The 20,000-nt window shown below is 48.6% G+C and overlaps 4 protein-coding genes across 38 annotated transcripts in view; 3 read left to right on the top strand and 1 right to left on the bottom strand.

The window, feature by feature from the left end:
• The window catches only part of LOC113823695 (uncharacterized), a 13,557-nt gene extending 287 nt beyond the window's left edge, over nucleotides 1-13,270 (top strand). Inside the window, exons 1-11 of one of the 35 annotated variants that reach the window (XM_070129984.1) lie at nucleotides 1-6,064; nucleotides 6,190-6,259; nucleotides 6,444-6,535; nucleotides 6,658-7,263; nucleotides 7,435-7,511; nucleotides 7,630-8,417; nucleotides 8,554-8,655; nucleotides 8,723-9,028; nucleotides 9,063-9,116; nucleotides 9,321-9,863; nucleotides 9,898-13,270. The exon at nucleotides 1-6,064 is cut by the window's left edge and continues 286 nt beyond it. In XM_070129984.1, the coding sequence (XP_069986085.1) occupies nucleotides 7,868-8,417; nucleotides 8,554-8,655; nucleotides 8,723-9,028; nucleotides 9,063-9,116; nucleotides 9,321-9,863; nucleotides 9,898-10,118 (1,776 nt within the window). In that variant the 5' untranslated portion in view covers nucleotides 1-6,064; nucleotides 6,190-6,259; nucleotides 6,444-6,535; ... (1 more) ...; nucleotides 7,435-7,511; nucleotides 7,630-7,867 and the 3' untranslated portion in view covers nucleotides 10,119-13,270. Of the gene's footprint in view, nucleotides 6,065-6,189; nucleotides 6,260-6,443; nucleotides 6,536-6,657; nucleotides 7,264-7,434; nucleotides 7,512-7,629; nucleotides 9,219-9,286 lie in introns of all 35 variants that reach the window. The other 34 variants (XM_070129963.1, XM_070129983.1, XM_070129981.1 and 31 more) reach the window with 34 other exon arrangements.
• On the top strand, nucleotides 13,172-15,048 carry LOC113823671 (uncharacterized). Its single transcript, XM_070129523.1, has 4 exons — nucleotides 13,172-13,270; nucleotides 13,432-13,471; nucleotides 13,583-14,451; nucleotides 14,522-15,048. Exons 1-4 carry the CDS (start codon nucleotides 13,172-13,174, stop codon nucleotides 14,645-14,647), a joined length of 1,134 nt encoding a protein of 377 aa, XP_069985624.1. The 3' UTR covers nucleotides 14,648-15,048.
• Nucleotides 14,434-16,979, bottom strand: LOC138864041 (mucin-2-like). The gene is made up of 2 exons (XM_070129992.1): nucleotides 15,563-16,979; nucleotides 14,434-15,529 (listed from the first exon to the last, which is right to left on the bottom strand). The coding sequence occupies exons 1-2, from the start codon at nucleotides 16,977-16,979 to the stop codon at nucleotides 14,967-14,969; spliced, it is 1,980 nt and encodes a 659-aa protein (XP_069986093.1). The 3' UTR covers nucleotides 14,434-14,966.
• Nucleotides 16,980-17,977: 998 nt separating this feature from the next.
• On the top strand, nucleotides 17,978-19,529 carry LOC113823669 (uncharacterized). The gene is made up of 2 exons (XM_027376347.2): nucleotides 17,978-18,208; nucleotides 18,474-19,529. The coding sequence occupies exons 1-2, from the start codon at nucleotides 17,978-17,980 to the stop codon at nucleotides 18,642-18,644; spliced, it is 402 nt and encodes a 133-aa protein (XP_027232148.2). The 3' UTR covers nucleotides 18,645-19,529.
• Nucleotides 19,530-20,000: the final 471 nt, after the last annotated feature.

Here is a 20,000-nt window from a genome sequence, read left to right as displayed (position 1 = left end):
GTGGCCATCTCCCCCTTACACGCGACTTTGCTCTGCACGACACACGGGCCCGTCTCGCATACACAGAGGAATCTGGCTGGCTTCTCAGTGCAATCCTCCCATAACCTATTTCGTTCCACTTTTAATCTCATTTATCCGTACTGTTGATTTTTTTTATTATCTTTGTGTGAAGGTGACGTATAATGGAATTTATGTGTAACCTCCATTTTTGTTTCTGTATTGCATTTCTTGTGTTTTTTTTCATTGGGAAAGGGTTACCGTGTGCACACTCTGTTTCCAGCCGTCCAGAAGCGGTGAAATTCGCTGGAAGGTTGACTCCCCCGACCCGGCCCGCCCCAGGTCAACCCCCAGGTCTACCCCCCTCGGTTTTCTCCTCCCGCGAGACGGTGGTACTCTGGTATCGACTTATCTTATGTAGAAATCTTGTGAATTAATCTCCCGAAGTAGGGGTTTGCGATCGGTTACATCCAGTGGTCACGTGATGGAGTAGTGAGAGTAGGTCATGTTTACGTAACTTTGAGTAGTTCTCAAGAGTTAAAGTCAAGTGAAAGCATTCTTTGTGTTGGTTCATTTGTGCAAGTTATCATCATAAGGTGTAAATGTTAAAGAAATAGGGATTCATTCATTTCAGTCACCATGCAAAGCTAACCATTCCATTTGTAGCTCCTTCATTGTTCCTGATTTCTTTCCCAACCACGGCACCCTTCTTACACTTTCTCTCATCCCATGGGCTGTGTCCATCCCGAGGATTGGTGGTGTGGTGACCCGGTGGCGTCCAGCGATGTCTGCTGGGGGCGAGGTATGACCCAGGTGTGACGCTATTAACTGACAAATCTATTTCATCCCATGTGTAAGTCTCTTGCCAGAATATCACTTCTTTGACTTGCTAGAGATCTTATTTGTTTCACTGTTTTGTATTTATCTTTTCATGATGCAGTTGTTCAATTGTTCACGGTTTAGAAGCTAAAGTCAGTGACCAAGTAGTTTAGGTTAGGGCAAACAATAACAGTACTTTCAGTCCGGCTTCCTAATTTGACCTGTTCCTGGCGACGGTCGTTTCCTGTCGCTGTTACCGAATTCGCGGAGGTGACCACAACAGGTTGAGGTGAGCCAGTGTCGACTCCATGATATGTAGTTGCACAAGACTCATTAGGTAACAATTTGACATTAGACAAGACTTTGAAAGACTCATTAATTTCAGTAAAAATTGTAAATACATTTCTAAAAGATTTGTAAATGTTTGGGATATAGTTATTTGTTCATGGGTTCAACCAGTGTGGTTAACCATCTTATTTTATTATATATAAGAGGAGGATTGCACTATCGTCAGCTTTAAAAGTAACATTTACATTGTGGCTATGCCACATCAACATGTCGTGCTTGGGTGGGGAGTACAGTCATTTCAGATTGTGCAGCTGCACACCGATATCTGCGCAGCAGAAAGGCAAAGTTGGTAAAGAAAGGTCCGATGAACGGCAAGCAGTGGCAGGCATGGGGTCCTCCGCTGATCGATCTGAAGTAACATGAGTGGACACCCGGCAAAAACCACACAAAGCAGTATACACAAGGTCATTACGAGAAAGGCTGCAGGCATGGGGTCCTGCAGTCGCCAGTCCAAGAATTTTGGTAGCTGAAGGCATAGGGCCAAGCTACCTCCAACCCAACGAAAGAAACACAGGTATTTTGTATAAAGGGCATTCTAAGAAAAACAAAACAAAAAAACAAATCGGCATGTGAAGTACTATGCTGAAGAGAATTGTGTATACATTGAATGAAAATTCTGTTAAGGAAATGTAAAACAACAATTGGCAAACTTGATTTCTTTATCAAAATACTATGGTTTAAATAAATTTTGGGTAAAAGTTTAATTGTGGAATTAGTACAATTTTACGCATGTATGGGATATGGGAGGGGAACAAGTGTGCAAGTATGTTTCAGTTTGAAGCTGATGCAGTCCAGAAAGAAAAGAAAGCAGATTGTGAGCAGCGTCTGTGTGAAACTCCGAATTGTGGTTTGTTCTGTAACTGTTACTAGCAAACTTTAGAGAAAGAAAAAACCTTAGATTCAGTGGTCCCTTTTGTTTTGCTATATTTGTTATAGTAAGAGGGAACTCTAGATTCCTGGGGAGCAGTAGGAAGAAATAATTTTATCTAGCAGGTGACTGGATGAAAGGCGACATACAAAATTTGGTTGTGTTGGCTGAGGTCTTCAGCAGTTCTGCAGCGTTTGGGAATGGGTTCATCGTATGCCAGAATTGTCTGGAGTCAGGTAACATTTGTAAAAGACAATTTTGCATTTTTATGTTTCCATTTTGTGTTGAAGCTTGGCAAAGCCTTAAACTGCTCTAGCTGTCTTACTCAATTTTGTTTCAATGTTGCAATTTGTAAAAAGGCCTTTAAAGCTAATGTATGTGGTGGAAAAACGATAACCCTTAACAAAGTAGGGCATAGTGGAGGGAAAGTTTACTGCAGACATGAAGTCCTGGAGATGGATTCGGCTCCATCGGAGTGCCCCCTGTCCCCTTCTGCACCCCCCCTTGTCATCAAGAATTGTGGAATGCTTGCAGCATGGCAGACATGGCCAGATGGATCACAAGGTTCTTAAAGTTGAATAAGGTAACAGCATAACTTGATTTCCTAGATTGTTTTATAAAGGAACGTTGCTTTCTTAAACACACAACATTTGTATGACATGGATCTGTGATCAGATTGTTGGAGAAAAAAAAAATCTTTCCGTTGACCTTCTGTAAAGGGTTGGCTTTTTTCCTAAGGAACTAAATCTTCCATTTCTTGCTTGTAGTTGGATTTTTTGTGCATCAAGGTGTATGTACAATAGTACTTCATGGAAAATGTGCAAGATAAACTGAGTGGTCACAAACTCTTCATAAGTATTTCCTTCACTCTGTTAATGTAACTTTGATTCATCAGATGCTGTACTTTTGCATGCATTTATGAATGTTTTGGTTACCAGAGGCAGTAAAATAAATGTATCATCGTAGTTTCTCAATCATTTAGAATCTGTAACTATTTGGCATTAATTGCTACTAATAGTAAAGGTTTGGATAGGGGCTAGGCTTTGGGTGTTTAAGAATATCTGCAGATGCGGCAGGATGCTGGGAAGCTTCAGGAAGCCTTGCATCGAGTTGTCAGATGGGATTCCTGGAAGAGGTTCAAAGGAGAATGTTAACGGTAACGGGGCGCAACTGATTTGGGTTACTAGCAGTTATGTTCCTACAATGGTCAACTTTACCTTCCTTCAAAGAAGAGGACTGACAAATATAGGTAATGTGTAAGTATGGAAGAATCATTCTTCAAGATTACTATGAAAATTGACTATTATTGGTCAGGTCCACCATTAGGGGGATAGTCGAAGATTAAAATAATTCTTGTTAACAAGCTTTTGATGCAATTTTGTGAAGGTTGAAAAGCCAGACCGCAGTTCTTAGAAATCTAGGCACACAAATTGTGGATAGGTGTGGGCTAAGGCTCCAATCTTTATGAATTATGTAGGGGTCTTTCATTACCAGAGTATCAAAACTTATTCTTGTGCCTCGTGTTGATACCCAAGGTTCATAAGAAATTATATTCTCTTCAGTTGAGTTACTCTCAATTAATTTCTTATTACTTGGAGAAAGGAACCACTTAGAAGTTAGAATAGTTCTAGTTGAGCTGGTCTCAACTCATTCTTTTCTTGTGGAGAATTTTACATGCAGAATCTAGTAGAACAAATTGTTTTGTGAAGTAATTTTCATGATAATTTGTGAATCCTCAAGGTCCAAGGTCCATAAAAACATGAATCTTTCAGTTGATCAGATCTTGGTGTAGAAGTGCATTCTTGCTGAGAAGCTATCAACATGTTCTTATTCCTTAGACCTGATAAACCAGATCTCTAATTATATTTATTTGAGGGTTATGTCTGACATCAGATTTGTAATTGTAGGGCATCTGCTCTGCCTAGGTATGTTATATGAACACTTGATATAACGATAGTAGCTCATGAGAGTGAGGGGAAAAAAATGCATTAGGATAAGCAAGTAATAACTTCTAGTATGAAAGTTTTAGAAGTGATAGGGATGCAGTTTACTAGAAAATAGTTGCCTATATGGACCCTTAGATGTTAGTTATCCATTGTGGTAATTGATGTTAGTTGTGCAAAACTGCAATTATCCATCCTAAACATATTGTCTGAGATAAATGTGGGGGAGGGAGGGGTGTTCACTCTCTAGTATATGCACAGAATTTAAGCCCAAATTTGAAGGTGGCCTATGTCATCGGAGATTATCTACAAAGTTGCAGACGTCGCCTATCTTCCAAGCCGCATCGAAGGTATATGCTGATTTTAGAAATTATTTGTAAAGATTATTTTACTTCTGTGTGCGTAAATTGATGAATTGGTTGAATATGTAGTTGCAATTGTGGGGGGGAGGGGCAAATTATGTTCTTCTTCTAGTGTATATGCAGAGGGAAGGTCCAGGCTGTGAACCATCGGTTATCTGAAGAAAGCCCATGCTTCTGCCTGCGAAGGATCAAAGGAGGCCTCGATTCCATTGCTGCTTTTCTTTGTTGTGCAGGAGGTTTGAACTTGAAAGAAGTATTTAGAAATAACTTGATGTTCATTAACAAGTTCAAATATTTTCTTCTTTTATTTGACATGTGATTGTTTTAGTATACATCTGTGAGAGCTTGCATTCTGTATGTTATGAGTGCTAGCTTCTTTTTTAAGCAACTTTTGATGAGAGACCTTATAATACTGGTCATTTGTATTGGAAAGAAAATGTTTTTGTGTGGAGAGCATGGGTTTTTCTTCAATAGGACAGTCTGGTTTTGTGGAGACAAGTAACATGGTGATTGCTGCCCGAGTGAATGTTTTGCGTTCCTGATTCTGGGCTGACGCTTTTGCTGTGTTCCACTTTCCTTACATCTTGCTTGTTTACAGGTAATGTTTACCATGTGCTTATATCAACCTGTTATACGTTAGATAATTTGGTTAGTCATTCATGCAGCTAGCATAATGCACTCATTGGTTTAGATGTGGAAAATATGTAAAGGTTCAAAATGAGGGGAGAGGGGGGGGGAAGCATTTACTGCTGTAGCATTCGCAGAACTCTGATGCAACATCTACTATCCCGTGTGGGGAGACCAGGATCAACATCCATATTTCTTCAAAATCTGACATCTTGTTACTTCAGAAGAGGTATTCAGAAGAGGTATTTAATATAAACGTTGAAAGCCTGTCACTTCTTGGAGAGACCTAATGTGTGAAACATGTATTGTTGACTATGGTAGTCCTAGATGTACTTTTACCCCTAAAATATTTGGGGAAGGGAAAAGGGAAGGTCTTTTTTAGTAGGCTGCTGGAGGCGCCCTCTGCTCTGTGGTAGTGGATCAGCACTTGGCTTGTGATCAGACTGAGCAGCATACTGAAACTACAGCCAAGAGAAATTGAACTCCCAACACACAACCTACAACCATCAACTCCAAATTTCCTAGAAGGAAGGTAACTGCAGTTGATGGTTCTGCATATCATTATACAAGTGTATTTGAAATTATACAGATAAGATTTTTTTGAGTAATTAGAAGTCATGGTGAATAAGACTGAAGTGGGTTATCAAGAATATGAAGGGGAGGGAGGGGTCGGGACATTTATTATATATTTATTTATACAGAAGTGTGTCCTGTAAGGACTGCAGGTCTGTACCGCTACAGGGCGATGAAAGTGCAACCCTTAAAACTTCAGTAATCCAGAGGTCTACATTTTTGCATTTTTGTAATTTGTTAGATTACTTAAATTTGAATTTGTAGAGTTGACACCAAGCAGATTTTGGAAATTAAGCTTTAATAAAGTTTAGGGACTATCCTCTTGATGTCACAAAGATAGAATTTGTTAGTTCATGGGGTAATCTGATAATTCAGTTGGGATTGGGGAGAGAAGTTTACTTATTTATAGGTAAGGAGCAGCACAGAGGAAGCCAATCCGTGCACTTTCCATCACCCAATTAGTTGGATCATCAAAAGAGCTCAAAGGGTCATCTCCCATTTTAATCTTCATGGCTACACCAGTAAAGGTATCGTCTTTGAGTCATTGACCAAGTAAAGTCTGCATGCCCTGATTTTAAATCTTGGAACTAGTGTTGAAATATTCAGTAAAATGGATGGGGGGAGGGAACACTTATCATTTTGCATCTTAAAGGTACAGAGGTGTGAGTGACATCAGTATGGACTGCCTACTGTTCTACTTGTGATGCTGCTCCTTGCTGTTGGTAAATGAATGTAGATTTGGTTACTTTATTTGATTTTCTACCAGCACCAATGGCTGATTTTTCTGTATATAAATCCTAGTGATTGAGTTAGCATTTTATTCTCTTGTTTATTCTCTAAAGTAGAATCGAGAAGATTTGGGTTTGGGGTGGGGGGGGGGGTGATGATGACTTACCTCGGTTTCAGATAGTGGAGGGGAGAGATGGGGGTCCATGAGAAGGAATCATGAGTGAACTGAGCTGATGAAGTGGAGCAGTGATGAAGGTTGTAACATATTGGTGAGTTTTGTCAATTAAATCTTAGGGCGTAGAAAATCTCAAATTTTACCATTTGACGAGCAATAACATAGACACTTGTTTTATTTACTGGTGCATGAGCCTCATGTTGGATGCTCTTTCAGGTAATCTTTATGAAGATCTGCTACATATACAGCACCTAACAGCTAGTGGGAATTGCATATACCCTTCAAGATGCTTCAGTTTCTCTTGCAATAAATACGAACTTGTACATTTATTTTTTTGCATTGCATTTATATAGTTCATGTTTCATAGATTATTATGAACTTGTTCTGTTGTTGCTATATGTTATGTATTTGTATAAATTGAATATTTTTATCTGATTTTGAAATAGTCATAATGTATTGTGAAATATAACAGTAGTGTAAACATGGAGGAAAATATCTTTAGTATTATTGTGGCTCAGGTTTTACACTTGTCACATAAATACAAGGATGGACACTCTTTTGTAATTCCAAGATGAGTTACAAGAAGAGTGGGAAAGTGGGTGGGATTTTTCCTTCATGTAAACTGTTTACTAAGTTTGAAGACGGATACAAATATTGTTGACCGATTTGTCATGGCTTAGCAATTCTTGCAATGTTTTTGTCTGGGCATATTATGGATATACATGTAATGTATTGAGTTGTGGTGAACTGAAGACCGCCTTCAAAAGCTTCATGCATGCAACAGGGACTTCAGTTGAAGCTTAGCTATGGGAAACATACAAGGTTTGTAATTTAAACGAGTTAAATATTTGTTTAAGAATACCAAGTTATCACTTGAGAAAGTGCATACAATAGCGTCACTGAGGAAAGTGTATTTAATTGCTTTATAGCATTTTTTAATTTATTAATTATTATTATTTTTTTTTTACAACAACAGTATTATATATATTACAGGAAATAGTTGAGGGAGGGTTTAGCTGAGCCTTGTGGGACAAATGGAAACGCATCACAACACATGCTTCTAATTTTTGGTAAGCATCTACACTGAATGTGTAACACATTTACTGGAAAGAGATTTAAAATATGTAGATTGTCTTAAAATTTTATTAAAGACCAATTGAGTAACTCAGGCTCCCACGTATATTGCAGAGAGGCTGTGAGCTTTACAATGTCTGCTGGGAAGTAACATGCGCAGGGTGCTTTGGGTGGCTATTGCCGTATGGCACAACATATGGCGTCGAAGGTGGCTGCGATCGGGACGGGCTTCAGCGCTTGGTTTCCTGTGCCATGGATGAGTTGTCAGCGCGGCTGAGTTGGTCTAGGATGATCGTTCAGCGGGGCTGAGGCTGCGCCATGCAGGAATGGTCAGCGGGGCGGTCCCTACGTCATGCAGGAGGGTTCAGAGTGCAGAGGCTGCGTCGTGGACAAGGGTTCAGCACGGCGTTCCCTACAGCATGCAGGGAGGGTTCAGCGCGGGTGGGGCTGCGCCGTGGACGAGGGTTCAGCGCGGCAGAAATTGCACTTTGTAGGTTTCAGCGCGGCAGAGGCTGCCGTGGACGCGAGGTTTCAGCGCGGCAGAGGCTGCCGTGGACGCGAGGTTTCAGCGCGGCAGAGGCTGCCGTGGACGCGAGGTTTCAGCGCGGCAGAGGCTGCCGTGGACGCGAGGTTTCAGCGCGGCAGAGGCTGCCGTGGACGCGAGGTTTCAGCGCGGCAGAGGCTGCCGTGGACGCGAGGTTTCAGCGCGGCAGAGGCTGCCGTGGACGCGAGGTTTCAGCGCGGCAGAGGCTGCCGTGGACGCGAGGTTTCAGCGCGGCAGAGGCTGCCGTGGACGCGAGGTTTCAGCGCGGCAGAGGCTGCCGTGGACGCGAGGTTTCAGCGCGGCAGGGGCTGCCGTGGACGCGAGGTTTCAGCGCGGCAGGGGCTGCCGTGGACGCGAGGTTTCAGCGCGGCAGGGGCTGCCGTGGACTCCAGGTTTCTGCGCGGCAGAGGCTGCCGTGGACTCCAGGTTTCTGCGCGGCAGAGGGTGCCGTGGACTCCAGGATTCGGCGCGGCAGAGGGTGCCGTGGACTCCAGGTTTCTGCGCGGCAGAGGCTGCCGTGGACGCGAGGTTTCTGCGCGGCAGAGGCTGCCGTGGACGCGAGGTTTCTGCGCGGCAGAGGCTGCCGTGGACGCGGGGTTCAGCGCGGCAGGGGCTGCCGTGGACGCGAGGTTTCAGCGCGGCAGGGGCTGCCGTGGACGCGAGGTTTCAGCGCGGCAGAGGCTGCCGTGGACGCGAGGTTTCTGCGCGGCAGAGGCTGCCGTGGACGCGAGGTTTCGGCGCGGCAGAGGCTGCCGTGGACGCGAGGTTTCAGCGCGGCAGGGGCTGCCGTGGACGCGAGGTTTCTGCGCGGCAGAGGCTGCCGTGGACGCGAGGTTTCTGCGCGGCAGAGGCTGCCGTGGACGCGAGGTTTCTGCGCGGCAGAGGCTGCCGTGGACGCGATGTTTCTGCGCGGCAGAGGCTGCCGTGGACGCGAGGTTTCAGCGCGGCAGAGGCTGCCGTGGACGCGAGGTTTCGGCACGGCAGAGGCTGCCGTGGACTCCAGGATTCGGCACGGCAGAGGCTGCCATGGACGCTAGGGTTCAGCGCGGGACGCGAGGTTTCGGCGCGGCAGAGGCTGCCGTGGACGCGATGTTTCGGCGCGGCAGAGGCTGCCGTGGACGCGATGTTTCGGCGCGGCAGAGGCTGCCGTGGACGCGATGTTTCGGCGCGGCAGAGGCTGCCGTGGACGCGATGTTTCTGCGCGGCAGAGGCTGCCGTGGACTCCAGGTTTCAGCGCGGCAGAGGCTGCCGTGGACTCCAGGTTTCTGCGCGGCAGAGGCTGCCGTGGACTCCAGGTTTCTGCGCGGCAGAGGCTGCCGTGGACTCCAGGTTTCTGCGCGGCAGAGGGTGCCGTGGACTCCAGGATTCGGCACGGCAGAGGGTGCCGTGGACTCCAGGATTCGGCGCGGCAGAGGGTGCCGTGGACTCCAGGATTCGGCGCGGCAGAGGGTGCCGTGGACTCCAGGATTCGGCGCGGCAGAGGGTGCCGTGGACTCCAGGATTCGGCGCGGCAGAGGGTGCCGTGGACTCCAGGATTCGGCACGGCAGAGGCTGCCGTGGACTCCAGGATTCGGCACGGCAGAGGCTGCCGTGGACTCCAGGATTCGGCGCGGCAGAGGCTGCCGTGGACTCCAGGATTCGGCGCGGCAGAGGCTGCCGTGGACTCTAGGTTTCGGCGCGGCAGAGGCTGCCGTGGACGCGAGGTTTCGGCGCGGCAGAGGCTGCCGTGGACGCGAGGTTTCTGCGCGGCAGAGGCTGCCGTGGACGCGGGGTTCAGCGCGGCAGAGGCTGCCGTGGACGCGAGGTTTCAGCGCGGCAGAGGCTGCCGTGGACGCGAGGTTTCAGCGCGGCAGAGGCTGCCGTGGACGCGGGGTTCAGCGCGGCAGAGGCTGCCGTGGACGTGGTTTCATCTTGTTATAGGGATCAGGAGGGTGATGCTGCGCCATGGACGAGGTTTCAGGCGGCAGATGCTGCATCTTGTAGGAGGGGTCAGCACGGGGGAGAACGACACGGATCCAAGGCTAAGTTAAAATTATTGGTACAACTCACAACCTTTTAAGGGGATGTATTTGTAGATGTAATACAGGAAGCGAAGGAAATGTCACCGCACTCAAAACTCCTTATTAAGGGAATTTGTGTAAATTAATTTATTTCATTATTTGTTAATAGTACTAGAGCATTCTCTTATCCAGCAGAATTTAGTTCATAGATTTGTCCTCAGCCTTTCGATGTCACTTTTGTAGTAGATTATCAGACTAACGCTAGGCGAGAATCTTTCGAAAACATACTAGTTGGCCTATTGTCAAACAGGTGGATGGCGGATAATTCCTGAAAGCGAGATTTGTAGCAAGGCCACAAGGGCGCTGCCTGTGGGTGGCAAGGCCGTTCATCTAGAAGGTGGCTTCCCGAGGGCGAGCTCGCTCAGATAGAAGGTGGCTTCGCGTGGGCGAGATTGACCAGATAGAAGGTGGCTTCCTGAGGGCGAGATTGACCAGATAGAAGGTGGCTTCGCGTGGGCGAGATTGACCAGATAGAAGGTGGCTTCCCGAGGGCGAGATCGCCCAGATAGAAGGTGGCTTCGCGTGGGCGAGATCGCCCAGATAGAAGGTGGCTTCGCGTGGGCGAGATCGCCCTGGTAGAGGATGGGGTCCCGAGGTCGAGATCGCCCTGGTAGAAGATGGGGTCCCGAGGGCGAGGTCGCCCTGGTAGAAGATGGGGTCCCGAGGTCGAGATCGCCCTGGTAGAAGACGGGGCCCCGAGGTCGAGATCGCCCTGGTAGAAGATGGGGTCCCGAGGTCGAGATCGCCCTGGTAGAAGACGGGGTCCCGAGGTCGAGATCGCCCTGGTAGAAGACGGGGCCCCGAGGTCGAGATCGCCCTGGTAGAAGACGGGGCCCCGAGGTCGAGATCGCCCTGGTAGAAGACGGGGCCCCGAGGTCGAGATCGCCCTGGTAGAAGACGGGGCCCCGAGGTCGAGATCGCCCTGGTAGAAGACGGGGCCCCGAGGTCGAGATCGCCCTGGTAGAAGACGGGGCCCCGAGGTCGAGATCGCCCTGGTAGAAGACGGGGCCCCGAGGTCGAGATCGCCCTGGTAGAAGACGGGGCCCCGAGGTCGAGATCGCCCTGGTAGAAGATGGGGTCCCGAGGACGAGATCGCCCTGGTAGAAGATGGGGTCCCGAGGACGAGATCGCCCTGGTAGAAGATGGGGTCCCGAGGACGAGATCGCCCTGGTAGAAGATGGGGTCCCGAGGTCGAGATCGCCCTGGTAGAAGATGGGGCCCCGAGGTCGAGATCGCCCTGGTAGAAGATGGGGCCCCGAGGTCGAGATCGCCCTGGTAGAAGATGGGGTCCCGAGGGCGAGATCGCCCTGGTAGAAGATGGGGTCCCGAGGACGAGATCGCCCTGGTAGAAGATGGGGTCCCGAGGACGAGATCGCCCTGGTAGAAGATGGGGTCCCGAGGACGAGATCGCCCTGGTAGAAGATGGGGTCCCGAGGGCGAGATCGCTCTACCAGAAGGAGCGGTCCCGAGGACGAGGTCGCGGTCGCTCTTCCAGAAGGAGCGGTCTCGAGGACGAGGACGCTCTGCCAGATAGTGTTCCCGAGGGCGTGTTCCAGAGTGAGACGTCCCGAGGGCGTGTTCCAGAGTGAGACGTCCCGAGGGCGTGTTCCAGAGTGAGACGTCCCGAGGGCGTGTTCCAGAGTGAGACGTCCCGAGGGCGTGTTCCAGAGTGAGACGTCCCGAGGGCGTGTTCCAGAGTGAGACGTCCCGAGGGCGTGTTCCAGAGTGAGACGTCCCGAGGGCGTGTTCCAGAGTGAGACGTCCCGAGGGCGTGTTCCAGAGTGAGACGTCCCGAGGGCGTGTTCCAGAGTGAGACGTCCCGAGGGCGTGTTCCAGAGTGAGACGTCCCGAGGGCGTGTTCCAGAGTGAGACGTCCCGAGGGCGTGTTCCAGAGTGAGACGTCCCGAGGGCGTGTTCCAGAGTGAGACGTCCCGAGGGCGTGTTCCAGAGTGAGACGTCCCGAGGGCGTGTTCCAGAGTGAGACGTCCCGAGGGCGTGTTCCAGAGTGAGACGTCCCGAGGGCGTGTTCCAGAATGGTCGAAGTCACACTGCAAAATGGATTAGTCCGTCAGGGTGAGTTTGCTGCCCGATCGTTCCAATGTCATTTGTGGATCACGGAAAGGGAGCATTATGATTTGGGGAGAAGAGCTCAACGTTTGCTGTCGCAAGTATCAGGCTTGATGGAAATCTGAATCAATGAATGGGATGAAGATCGGGTTAGGACGAATCTTCATTTACAGATAAGGCCTCAATAAGAAAAATAAATGGATAAATAAAATTCTTTAAAGGTGTTAACGCCACCACCAGTTATTGTGAACAGTATACTATCGTTTTCATCTACTCACCAGAAGTGTGGAGACAATGTAGAACTTAGACTGATATCGTTATGTTTCCATTATTCTTCCTGTGAATATTGCTAATCATGAAGGTGAATTATAAATATTTCGTAAGTCGAGGTCAAAGATGGTCATATTTTTCAAGAAAACAAATATGTCGTAGAAAAGATAAAAATCGTCGTCCTTGTGAGCAGAATGTCCTAGAAATGCATATTTTGGAGATTGTGGGTTAATTGCGTATGCGTTAATGAAAGACCTGGAAAAGAAACTTCGTTGGGAAGGGGATGTCTTGTGAACTAGGTTGCGGAGAGGTCTGAATAGTCTAGGGAATTCAAGGTCATCCACTTTCTTGTGCACTATATTTCATCTCTAAAGGATCGCTGCGAGATCATCGTGTATAGCCTACAGATCCGTGTGGGTGTTTTTGAAGATCCTCGAAGAGCTAAAACCTTTGTTGTTCCTGTGTATTGAATGTAAATCATTAAGAATGGGTGGTGTGTCAAGAAAACGGGTCTTGGCCGGATCTTTGGTTGTTCAGTGGAGAGAGTGCCTCCGTGAAAAATTAGCAGGAGGTTGGCATCGACATTGGGGAGTAAGCTGGGTATCATCTTCGTTCTTTGTCTTGTGGAGGAAGACGGATTGGGTCTTAGTCGTTGCCTTTGTGTTGGGTATTCGTCATCATAGAAGAGAAAAATGTCATCACCATTGGGAAGAAGATGCGGATCCTGGTCGTCGCCGTTACCCTGAAGAAGAACCTCGCGATGCCTCCGCTTTATCGAGAAGAGGGATGGGACGTGGTTCAACGTCGTTTTCTGGTAAGTCGTAGTTGGGAAGATTATGCTGAAGGAAATATAGTTTTGGATAGAAGACTTATGAGTTGAAGATCTAAATTACATTTTTTGAGATCCCTACTTGTAATCTTGCTTCGTTCGGCAGAAAAATGCATCAATTGCCGTCAATTGGAAGAAAGTCGTAGCAGCCGTCGCCTCTGGTCGCAGTGTTTGCTGAAAAGAAAGGTATAATTGAAGCTTCAACAATATCGCATAATGTTTGAGCTAACCCTTCATGCTCAATACGTTATTGGAGTGAAAATACTTATTAAATACTAGCTTTTGATATATTTCAAGGAATAGGGCGAGATGGAAGGTACGTGGATCGTCGTCATCGTCGGGAAGAGAATAGGACGTGGAACGTCGTCGTCGGGAAGAGAGAAGAGGACGTGGGTCGTCGTCGTCGCCGGGAAGAGAAGAGGACGTGGATCGTCGTCGTCGCCGGGAAGAGAGAAGAGGACGTGGATCGTCGTCGTCGTCGCCGGGAAGAGAGAAGAGGACGTGGGTCGTCGTCGCCGTCGCCGGGAAGAGAGAAGAGGACGTGGGTCGTCGTCGTCGTCGCCGGGAAGAGAGAAGAGGACGTGGGTCGTCGTCGTCGTCGTCGGGAAGAGAGAAGAGGACGTGGATCGTCGTCGTCGTCGGGAAGAGAGAAGACGTGGATCGCCGTCGTTGCCGGGAAGAGAGAAGAGGACGTGGGTCGTCGTCGTCGTCGTCGCCGGGAAGAGAAGAGGACGTGGGTCGTCGTCGTCGTCGCCGGGAAGAGAGAAGAGGACGTGGGTCGTCGTCGTCGTCGCCGGGAAGAGAGAAGAGGACGTGGGTCGTGGTCGTCGTCGCCGGGAAGAGAGAAGAGGACGTGGGTCGTGGTCGTCGTCGCCGGGAAGAGAGAAGAGGACGTGGGTCGTGGTCGTCGTCGCCGGGAAGAGAGAAGAGGACGTGGGTCGTCGTCGTCGCCGAGAAGAGAGAGGACGTGGGTCGTCGTCGTCGTCGCCGGGAAGAGGGAAGAGGACGTGGGTCGTCGTCGTCGCCGGGAAGAGGGAAGAGGACGTGGACATCGTCGTCGTCGTCGTCGTCGGGAAGAGAGAAGAGGACATGGATCGTCGTCGCCGGGAAGAGAGAAGAGGACGTGGATCGTCGTCGTCGTCGTCGCCGGGAAGAGAGAAGAGGACATGGATCGTCGTCGCCGGGAAGAGAGAAGAGGACGTGGACGTCGTCGTCGCCGGGAAGAGAGAAGAGGACGTGGATCGTCGTCGTCGTCGCCGGGAAGAGAGAAGAGGACGTGGATCGTTGTCGACGTCGCCGGGAAGAGAAGAGGACGTGGATGATCGTCGTCGTCGCCGGGAAGAGAGAAGAGGACGTGGATGATCGTCGTCGTCGCCGGGAAGAGAGCAGAGGACGTGGATGATCGTCGTCGTCGTCGTCGCCGGGAAGAGAGAAGAGGACGTGGATCGTCGTCGTCGTCGCCGGGAAGAGAGAGGAGGACATGGATCGTCGTCGTCGTCGCCGGGAAGAGAAAAGAGGATGTGGATCGTCGTCGTCGTCGGGAAGAGATGTGGGTGGTCGTCGCCGCTGGGATGAGAGATGACGTGGATCGTCGTCGTCGCTAGGAAGAGATCATAGGATGTGGATCGTTACTGTCGTAGTCTTCGGGAATGGAGAAGAGAGTGTGGATCATCTGTCATCGTTATCTAGAAGAGATTAGACGTGGATCGTCGTCGTCGTCGGGAAGATGACGTGAATCTTCGTCGTCGTCGGGAAGAGAGGACGTGGATCGTCGTCGTCGGGAAGAGAGAATAGGACGTGGAACGTCGTCGTCGGGAAGTGAGAAGAGGACGTGGGCCGTCGTCGTCGGGAAGAAAGAAGAGGACGTGGATTGTCGTCGTCGGGAAGAGAGGACGTAGGTTGTCGTCGGGAAGAGAAGAGGACGTGGATCGTCGTCGTCGGGAAGAGAGAAGAGGACGTGGATCGTCGTCGTCGTCGCCGGGAAGAGAGAAGAGGACGTGGGTCGTCGTCGTCGTCGGGAAGAGAGAAGAGGACGTGGATCGTCGTCGTCGTCGTCGGGAAGAGAGAAGAGGACGTGGATCGTCGTCGTCGTCGTCGGGAAGAGAGCAGAGGACGTGGATCGTCGTCGTCGTCGGGAAGAGAGAAGAGGACGTGGATCGTCGTCGTCGTCGTCGTCGGGAAGAGAGAAGAGGACGTGGTTTGTCATCGTCGCCGTCGGGAAGAGAGAAGAGGACGTGGTTTGTCATCGTCGCCGTTGGGAAGAGGACGTGGTTTGTCGTCGTCGCCGTCGGGAAGAGAATAGGACGTGGATCGTCGTCGTGGGGAAGAGAGAAGAGAAGAGGACGTGGATCGTCGTCGGGAAGAGGACGTGGATCGTCATCGTTGTCGTCGGGGAGAGAGAAGAGGACGTGGTTCGTCGTCGTCGGGGAGAGAAGAGGACGTTGATCGTCGTCGTCGGGAAGAGAAGAGGACGTGGATCGTCGTCGTCGTCGGGAAGAGAGAAGAGGACGTGGATCGTCGTCGTCGTCGGGAAGAGAGAAGAGGACGTGGATCGTCGTCGTCGTCGGGAAGAGAGAAGAGGACGTGGATCGTCGTCGTCGGGAAGAGAGAAGAGGACGTGGATCGTCGTCGTCGGGAAGAGGACGTGGATCGTCGTCGTCGGGAAGAGGACGTGGTTCGTCGTCGTCGTCGGGAAGAGGACGTGGTTCGTCGTCGTCGTCGGGAAGAGGACGTGGTTCGTCGTCGTCGTCGGGAAGAGGACGTGGTTCGTCGTCGTCGGGAAGAGGACGTGGTTCGTCGTCGTCGTCGGGAAGAGGACGTGGTTCGTCGTCGTCGTCGGGAAGAGGACGTGGTTCGTCGTCGTCGTCGGGAAGAGGACGTGGTTCGTCGTCGTCGGGAAGAGGACGTGGTTCGTCGTCGTCGTCGGGAAGAGGACGTGGTTCGTCGTCGTCGTCGTCGGGAAGAGGACGTGGTTCGTCGTCGTCGTCGTCGGGAAGAGGACGTGGTTCGTCGTCGTCGTCGTCGGGAAGAGGACGTGGTTCGTCGTCGTCGTCGTCGGGAAGAGGACGTGGTTCGTCGTCGTCGTCGGGAAGAGGACGTGGTTCGTCGTCGTCGTCGGGAAGAGGACGTGGTTCGTCGTCGTCGTCGTCGGGAAGAGGACGTGGTTCGTCGTCGTCGGGAAGAGGACGTGGTTCGTCGTCGTCGTCGTCGGGAAGAGGACGTGGTTCGTCGTCGGGAAGAGGACGTGGTTCGTCGTCGTCGTCGTCGGGAAGAGGACGTGGTTCGTCGTCGTCGTCGTCGGGAAGAGGACGTGGTTCGTCGTCGTCGTCGTCGGGAAGAGGACGTGGTTCGTCGTCGTCGTCGTCGGGAAGAGGACGTGGTTCGTCGTCGTCGTCGTCGGGAAGAGGACGTGGTTCGTCGTCGTCGTCGTCGGGAAGAGGACGTGGTTCGTCGTCGTCGTCGTCGTCGGGAAGAGGACGTGGTTCGTCGTCGTCGTCGTCGTCGGGAAGAGGACGTGGTTTGTCGTCGTCGGGAAGAGGACGTGAATTTTAGTCGTCATCGGGAAGAGAGGGGCGTTGATCCTCGTTTGCATCATCCGGAAAACAGAATTTAGATAGCGATTGCCGTCATCAGAAAGAGAAAAGAGGATCTGTATCGTCCTCGTGGGTTGAAGAGAGGACAGGACGACTTTCATCGCCTTGGTCGTTGTCTGTAAGAGAGATGGGGACTTGCATCGCCGTTGTCGTCTTCGGCGAGGGAGAGGTGTGAAAGGAGGACCTCGGGTCACTACGTCGTCAGTAAGGAATTGGTAGACATTGATATTCGTCGTCGCTGGGAATGGAGTAGAGGTGAATTGCCGTCGTTGTTGGGACGAGAAACGGACGTGGATAGTCGTCGGTAAGAGAATTTTTAGGAGAGAACATCGTCAGAGCACGAAAATGATCAATGGAAGGTGTCGGCTTGACAAAATATGGCGGACGTGTCGGAAAACGTTTCATTGTAATCAACACTACCGCTACCAGAAAATACTCTTATGATGCTTATGGTAATTTGGTGTTCTGCTCAGCCTTAATCTGTCTACCGGATTAGTGCGTGGAGAAAGTATATGGTGGTCTACTAGGGTAATATTGTCAGTTTCGCTTTGTTCTTTCACAAATGCAAAATTTCCAATCTACGATAGTGCGCATATTGTTCATTATATTGTTCATTTAACAATGTTGCTCAAATGTTTGCTATTTATAGCTCCGAGTAGGAAGACGGACAAAATGACTATGGATTTAAATTCCCTTGGAAGAATACTGTTATTACATCAAGCTCTGCAAGTGATCTATTGCAAGACAAAATGAAAATCAAATTAGTCATCGTTTCCTTATAAGGGCTGCAATTTCACCAGCTCTGCAATCACTCTAGTGTAAGAAAATACAGAAAATCAGTTTAGTTACCGTTTCCTTCAAAGGCTGCTATTCTCCGTCGTTTTTATAGCAGTTAGGCAGTTATCGGTCGTCGTAGATTCCCGTTATGGTAGTGGTAGCAGACTACAACCCTATAGAAATATTGCGGTGGCCGTTGTGGTCAATGAAGGTCATCTCATCTTGATTAGAGGTGTGGTTGCTGTTGCCGTTCATTACCCCTTGAGCTCAGTGGTTCAGTACAACTTCAGTGCTGAGGTGGCCGTTATCGTTCACATCCAGAATGCTATGGTGGCCACTGACGACCATCACATCTTGGATGCTGGATCAACAGTCGTCGCCGTGTGTGGAGAATACACTGCCGAGCTATGGGTCCTTGCCGTTTACACCTGACATCGTGTATTGTTGCTGGTCGCCGTCGTCGAGGGGGCTGGAGCGGCGCCTTCGATCGTATTCTGTAAGTCCGGTTGCGGAGACCGGAAGAATTATGGCTGTCAACAAATCTCCAGTAAAGGTAAGGTTAATGTATCCTTCCCTATTTAGAGGGTAAGTATGTACTGTTACTTTCTGATATGTATTTCCCAAAGAAAAGTAGAGCGAGATGTAGCCTACTAAACCTATTAGTATGTGGGTCTTCTCTACTTTTGCTAAATTCAATTTTGTTTTTTTTTCTGATTTTTTTTCCTCAAAAATTAAGGGTTACAGTAATTTTACACTTTCACTTACATTTCAACTGTCTTCATTCATCATATACTTTCACCCAAATTCACCAATTCCAGGTTCCCCCTTTTGGCTTGATTGTTGTGGCTGTGGGTCGAGCGAGCCAGACACTTTCCTTGGCAGTAGAATGTATCGGGGTTACAAGCGGCAGCATCTGTAGGCCTTGGACGGGACAAGACGAAGCACCAGTAGACATAGCAGACTCAACAGAAGGGGTCAAGAGGCGCTAAAGTTAATGTTTCACATCGGCAGGCAAACAGTTTACGGAAAGGATAGGTGACGAGGGATTAGCTTACCCACAATGATGTAGGCTTGCAGTTATCACTGATTGCAAGCGTATATTTATTCATTTCAAGAAAATGTGAACACCGGAACGTCGTAACAATCTTCGCAGCTAAACGTTGAATATCTTCACTAAGATGAACACTTGAACACGATTTGATTATTGGAAAAGAGTTTTAATGGTATTTTATTTGCAGTCTACATGCAAGTGTGTTCTAAAGAAAGAAAATTTCAATACTGAAACATTGAACACGGTCGTGTTTTTGGAAAAGCCATTTGTGGCAAAATTCTTCGTCAGATAATTGGCAAAGTATTTTTTCTTTGGATAATTTTACGTAAACGTGGAAACTTGTGCATGAGGCTGTAGCACTTGATTGATCACTTTGGCAGCTTAAGCTGGCAAGGTCAGTGTTCTGCAGTCTACATGCACATACCATATAGGAGACCCCCTAGCGTGTTGCAGTCTGCTTTGGGATTTTAAGAGTAATGCAACGTGGACCTTCGGCTTCAGACCTTCATTAGTAACAAGACCGTCCCATCGCCTCAGGGTTGGATAATTTTAATCTACATTCACTGCCCAGCTCAACTTCGGAATCCCCAAGTTTATTTCTTCAAATACTTCACGTTGCAGATGCGACTTCTATCTGCATTATCCCCTGTAGGAACCTGCACTTATTATCACCATGATCTTCATATCTACATACATCAGCATACTTCATCTACATAGACGTACTCCACAAATCAGCACCGGTCATAACCTGCACAACCTTCATTAATATCTTTGTTTTCCTGTCAGCTCTATCAAATCTTTTACAATAAAAGATAAACAATGACTTTTCTTCTTTTTTTGTACCCTTCAGCAACAATCAAACGAACCTGTCTTACAAAATATGGAATGACTAGAAATAGCAAAACAAACTACGAACTAAAAAGTAAAACATGCTATAGCCAATGATTCCGAAAGTAAATGAGCAATTAAAACATGTACTGTTGGTAATTTGTGCCAAAGAAGAAATATAAATGCTAATGTCAAAAATGGAACTGAAACGAAACGATAAATATACTGACTAGCTAAATGACACTAAACATAAGATTTACATCTCAACACTCCATATATAACGAATGATTGTACAACATTTGTAATAAACAAGAAGCATCAACCATAAACGCAAGCTAACACCAGAAAGTTAGAATATAACGCTTATAAACAAGGATTTGAAAATGCTGAAACCTTAAAAAACGGAAAAGACATTAAAGGAAACTCTGAATAAAAGGAAAGAATAGCATCCAAATATTAAATTACC

The sequence above is a fragment of the Penaeus vannamei genome, chromosome 14 (assembly GCF_042767895.1).
Source record: "Penaeus vannamei isolate JL-2024 chromosome 14, ASM4276789v1, whole genome shotgun sequence".
NCBI classification, from domain to species: domain Eukaryota; kingdom Metazoa; phylum Arthropoda; class Malacostraca; order Decapoda; family Penaeidae; genus Penaeus; species Penaeus vannamei.
Note: the sequence above shows the minus strand (reverse complement) of the source record. Positions and strands in the feature narration are given on the sequence as shown.

Bases quoted from the DNA above. Each gene is read 5' to 3' on its own strand.
- LOC113823671 (XM_070129523.1), top strand. From the start codon at position 13,172: ATGCGGATCCTGGTCGTCGCCGTTACCCTGAAGAAGAACCTCGCGATG. The intron at 13,472-13,582 runs GTATAATTGAAG...ATATATTTCAAG, and splicing joins AGTGTTTGCTGAAAAGAAAG to GAATAGGGCGAGATGGAAGG. The intron at 14,452-14,521 runs ATGGATCGTCGT...AGAGAAGAGGAC, and splicing joins CCGGGAAGAGAGAAGAGGAC to GTGGATCGTCGTCGTCGTCG.
- LOC138864041 (XM_070129992.1), bottom strand. From the start codon at position 16,979: ATGAAAGTCGTCCTGTCCTCTCTTCAACCCACGAGGACGATACAGATC. The intron at 15,530-15,562 runs GACAAACCACGT...AACGGCGACGAT, and splicing joins CTCTTCCCGACGGCGACGAC to GACAAACCACGTCCTCTTCT.
- LOC113823669 (XM_027376347.2), top strand. From the start codon at position 17,978: ATGCTATGGTGGCCACTGACGACCATCACATCTTGGATGCTGGATCAA. The intron at 18,209-18,473 runs GTAAGGTTAATG...CACCAATTCCAG, and splicing joins TCAACAAATCTCCAGTAAAG to GTTCCCCCTTTTGGCTTGAT.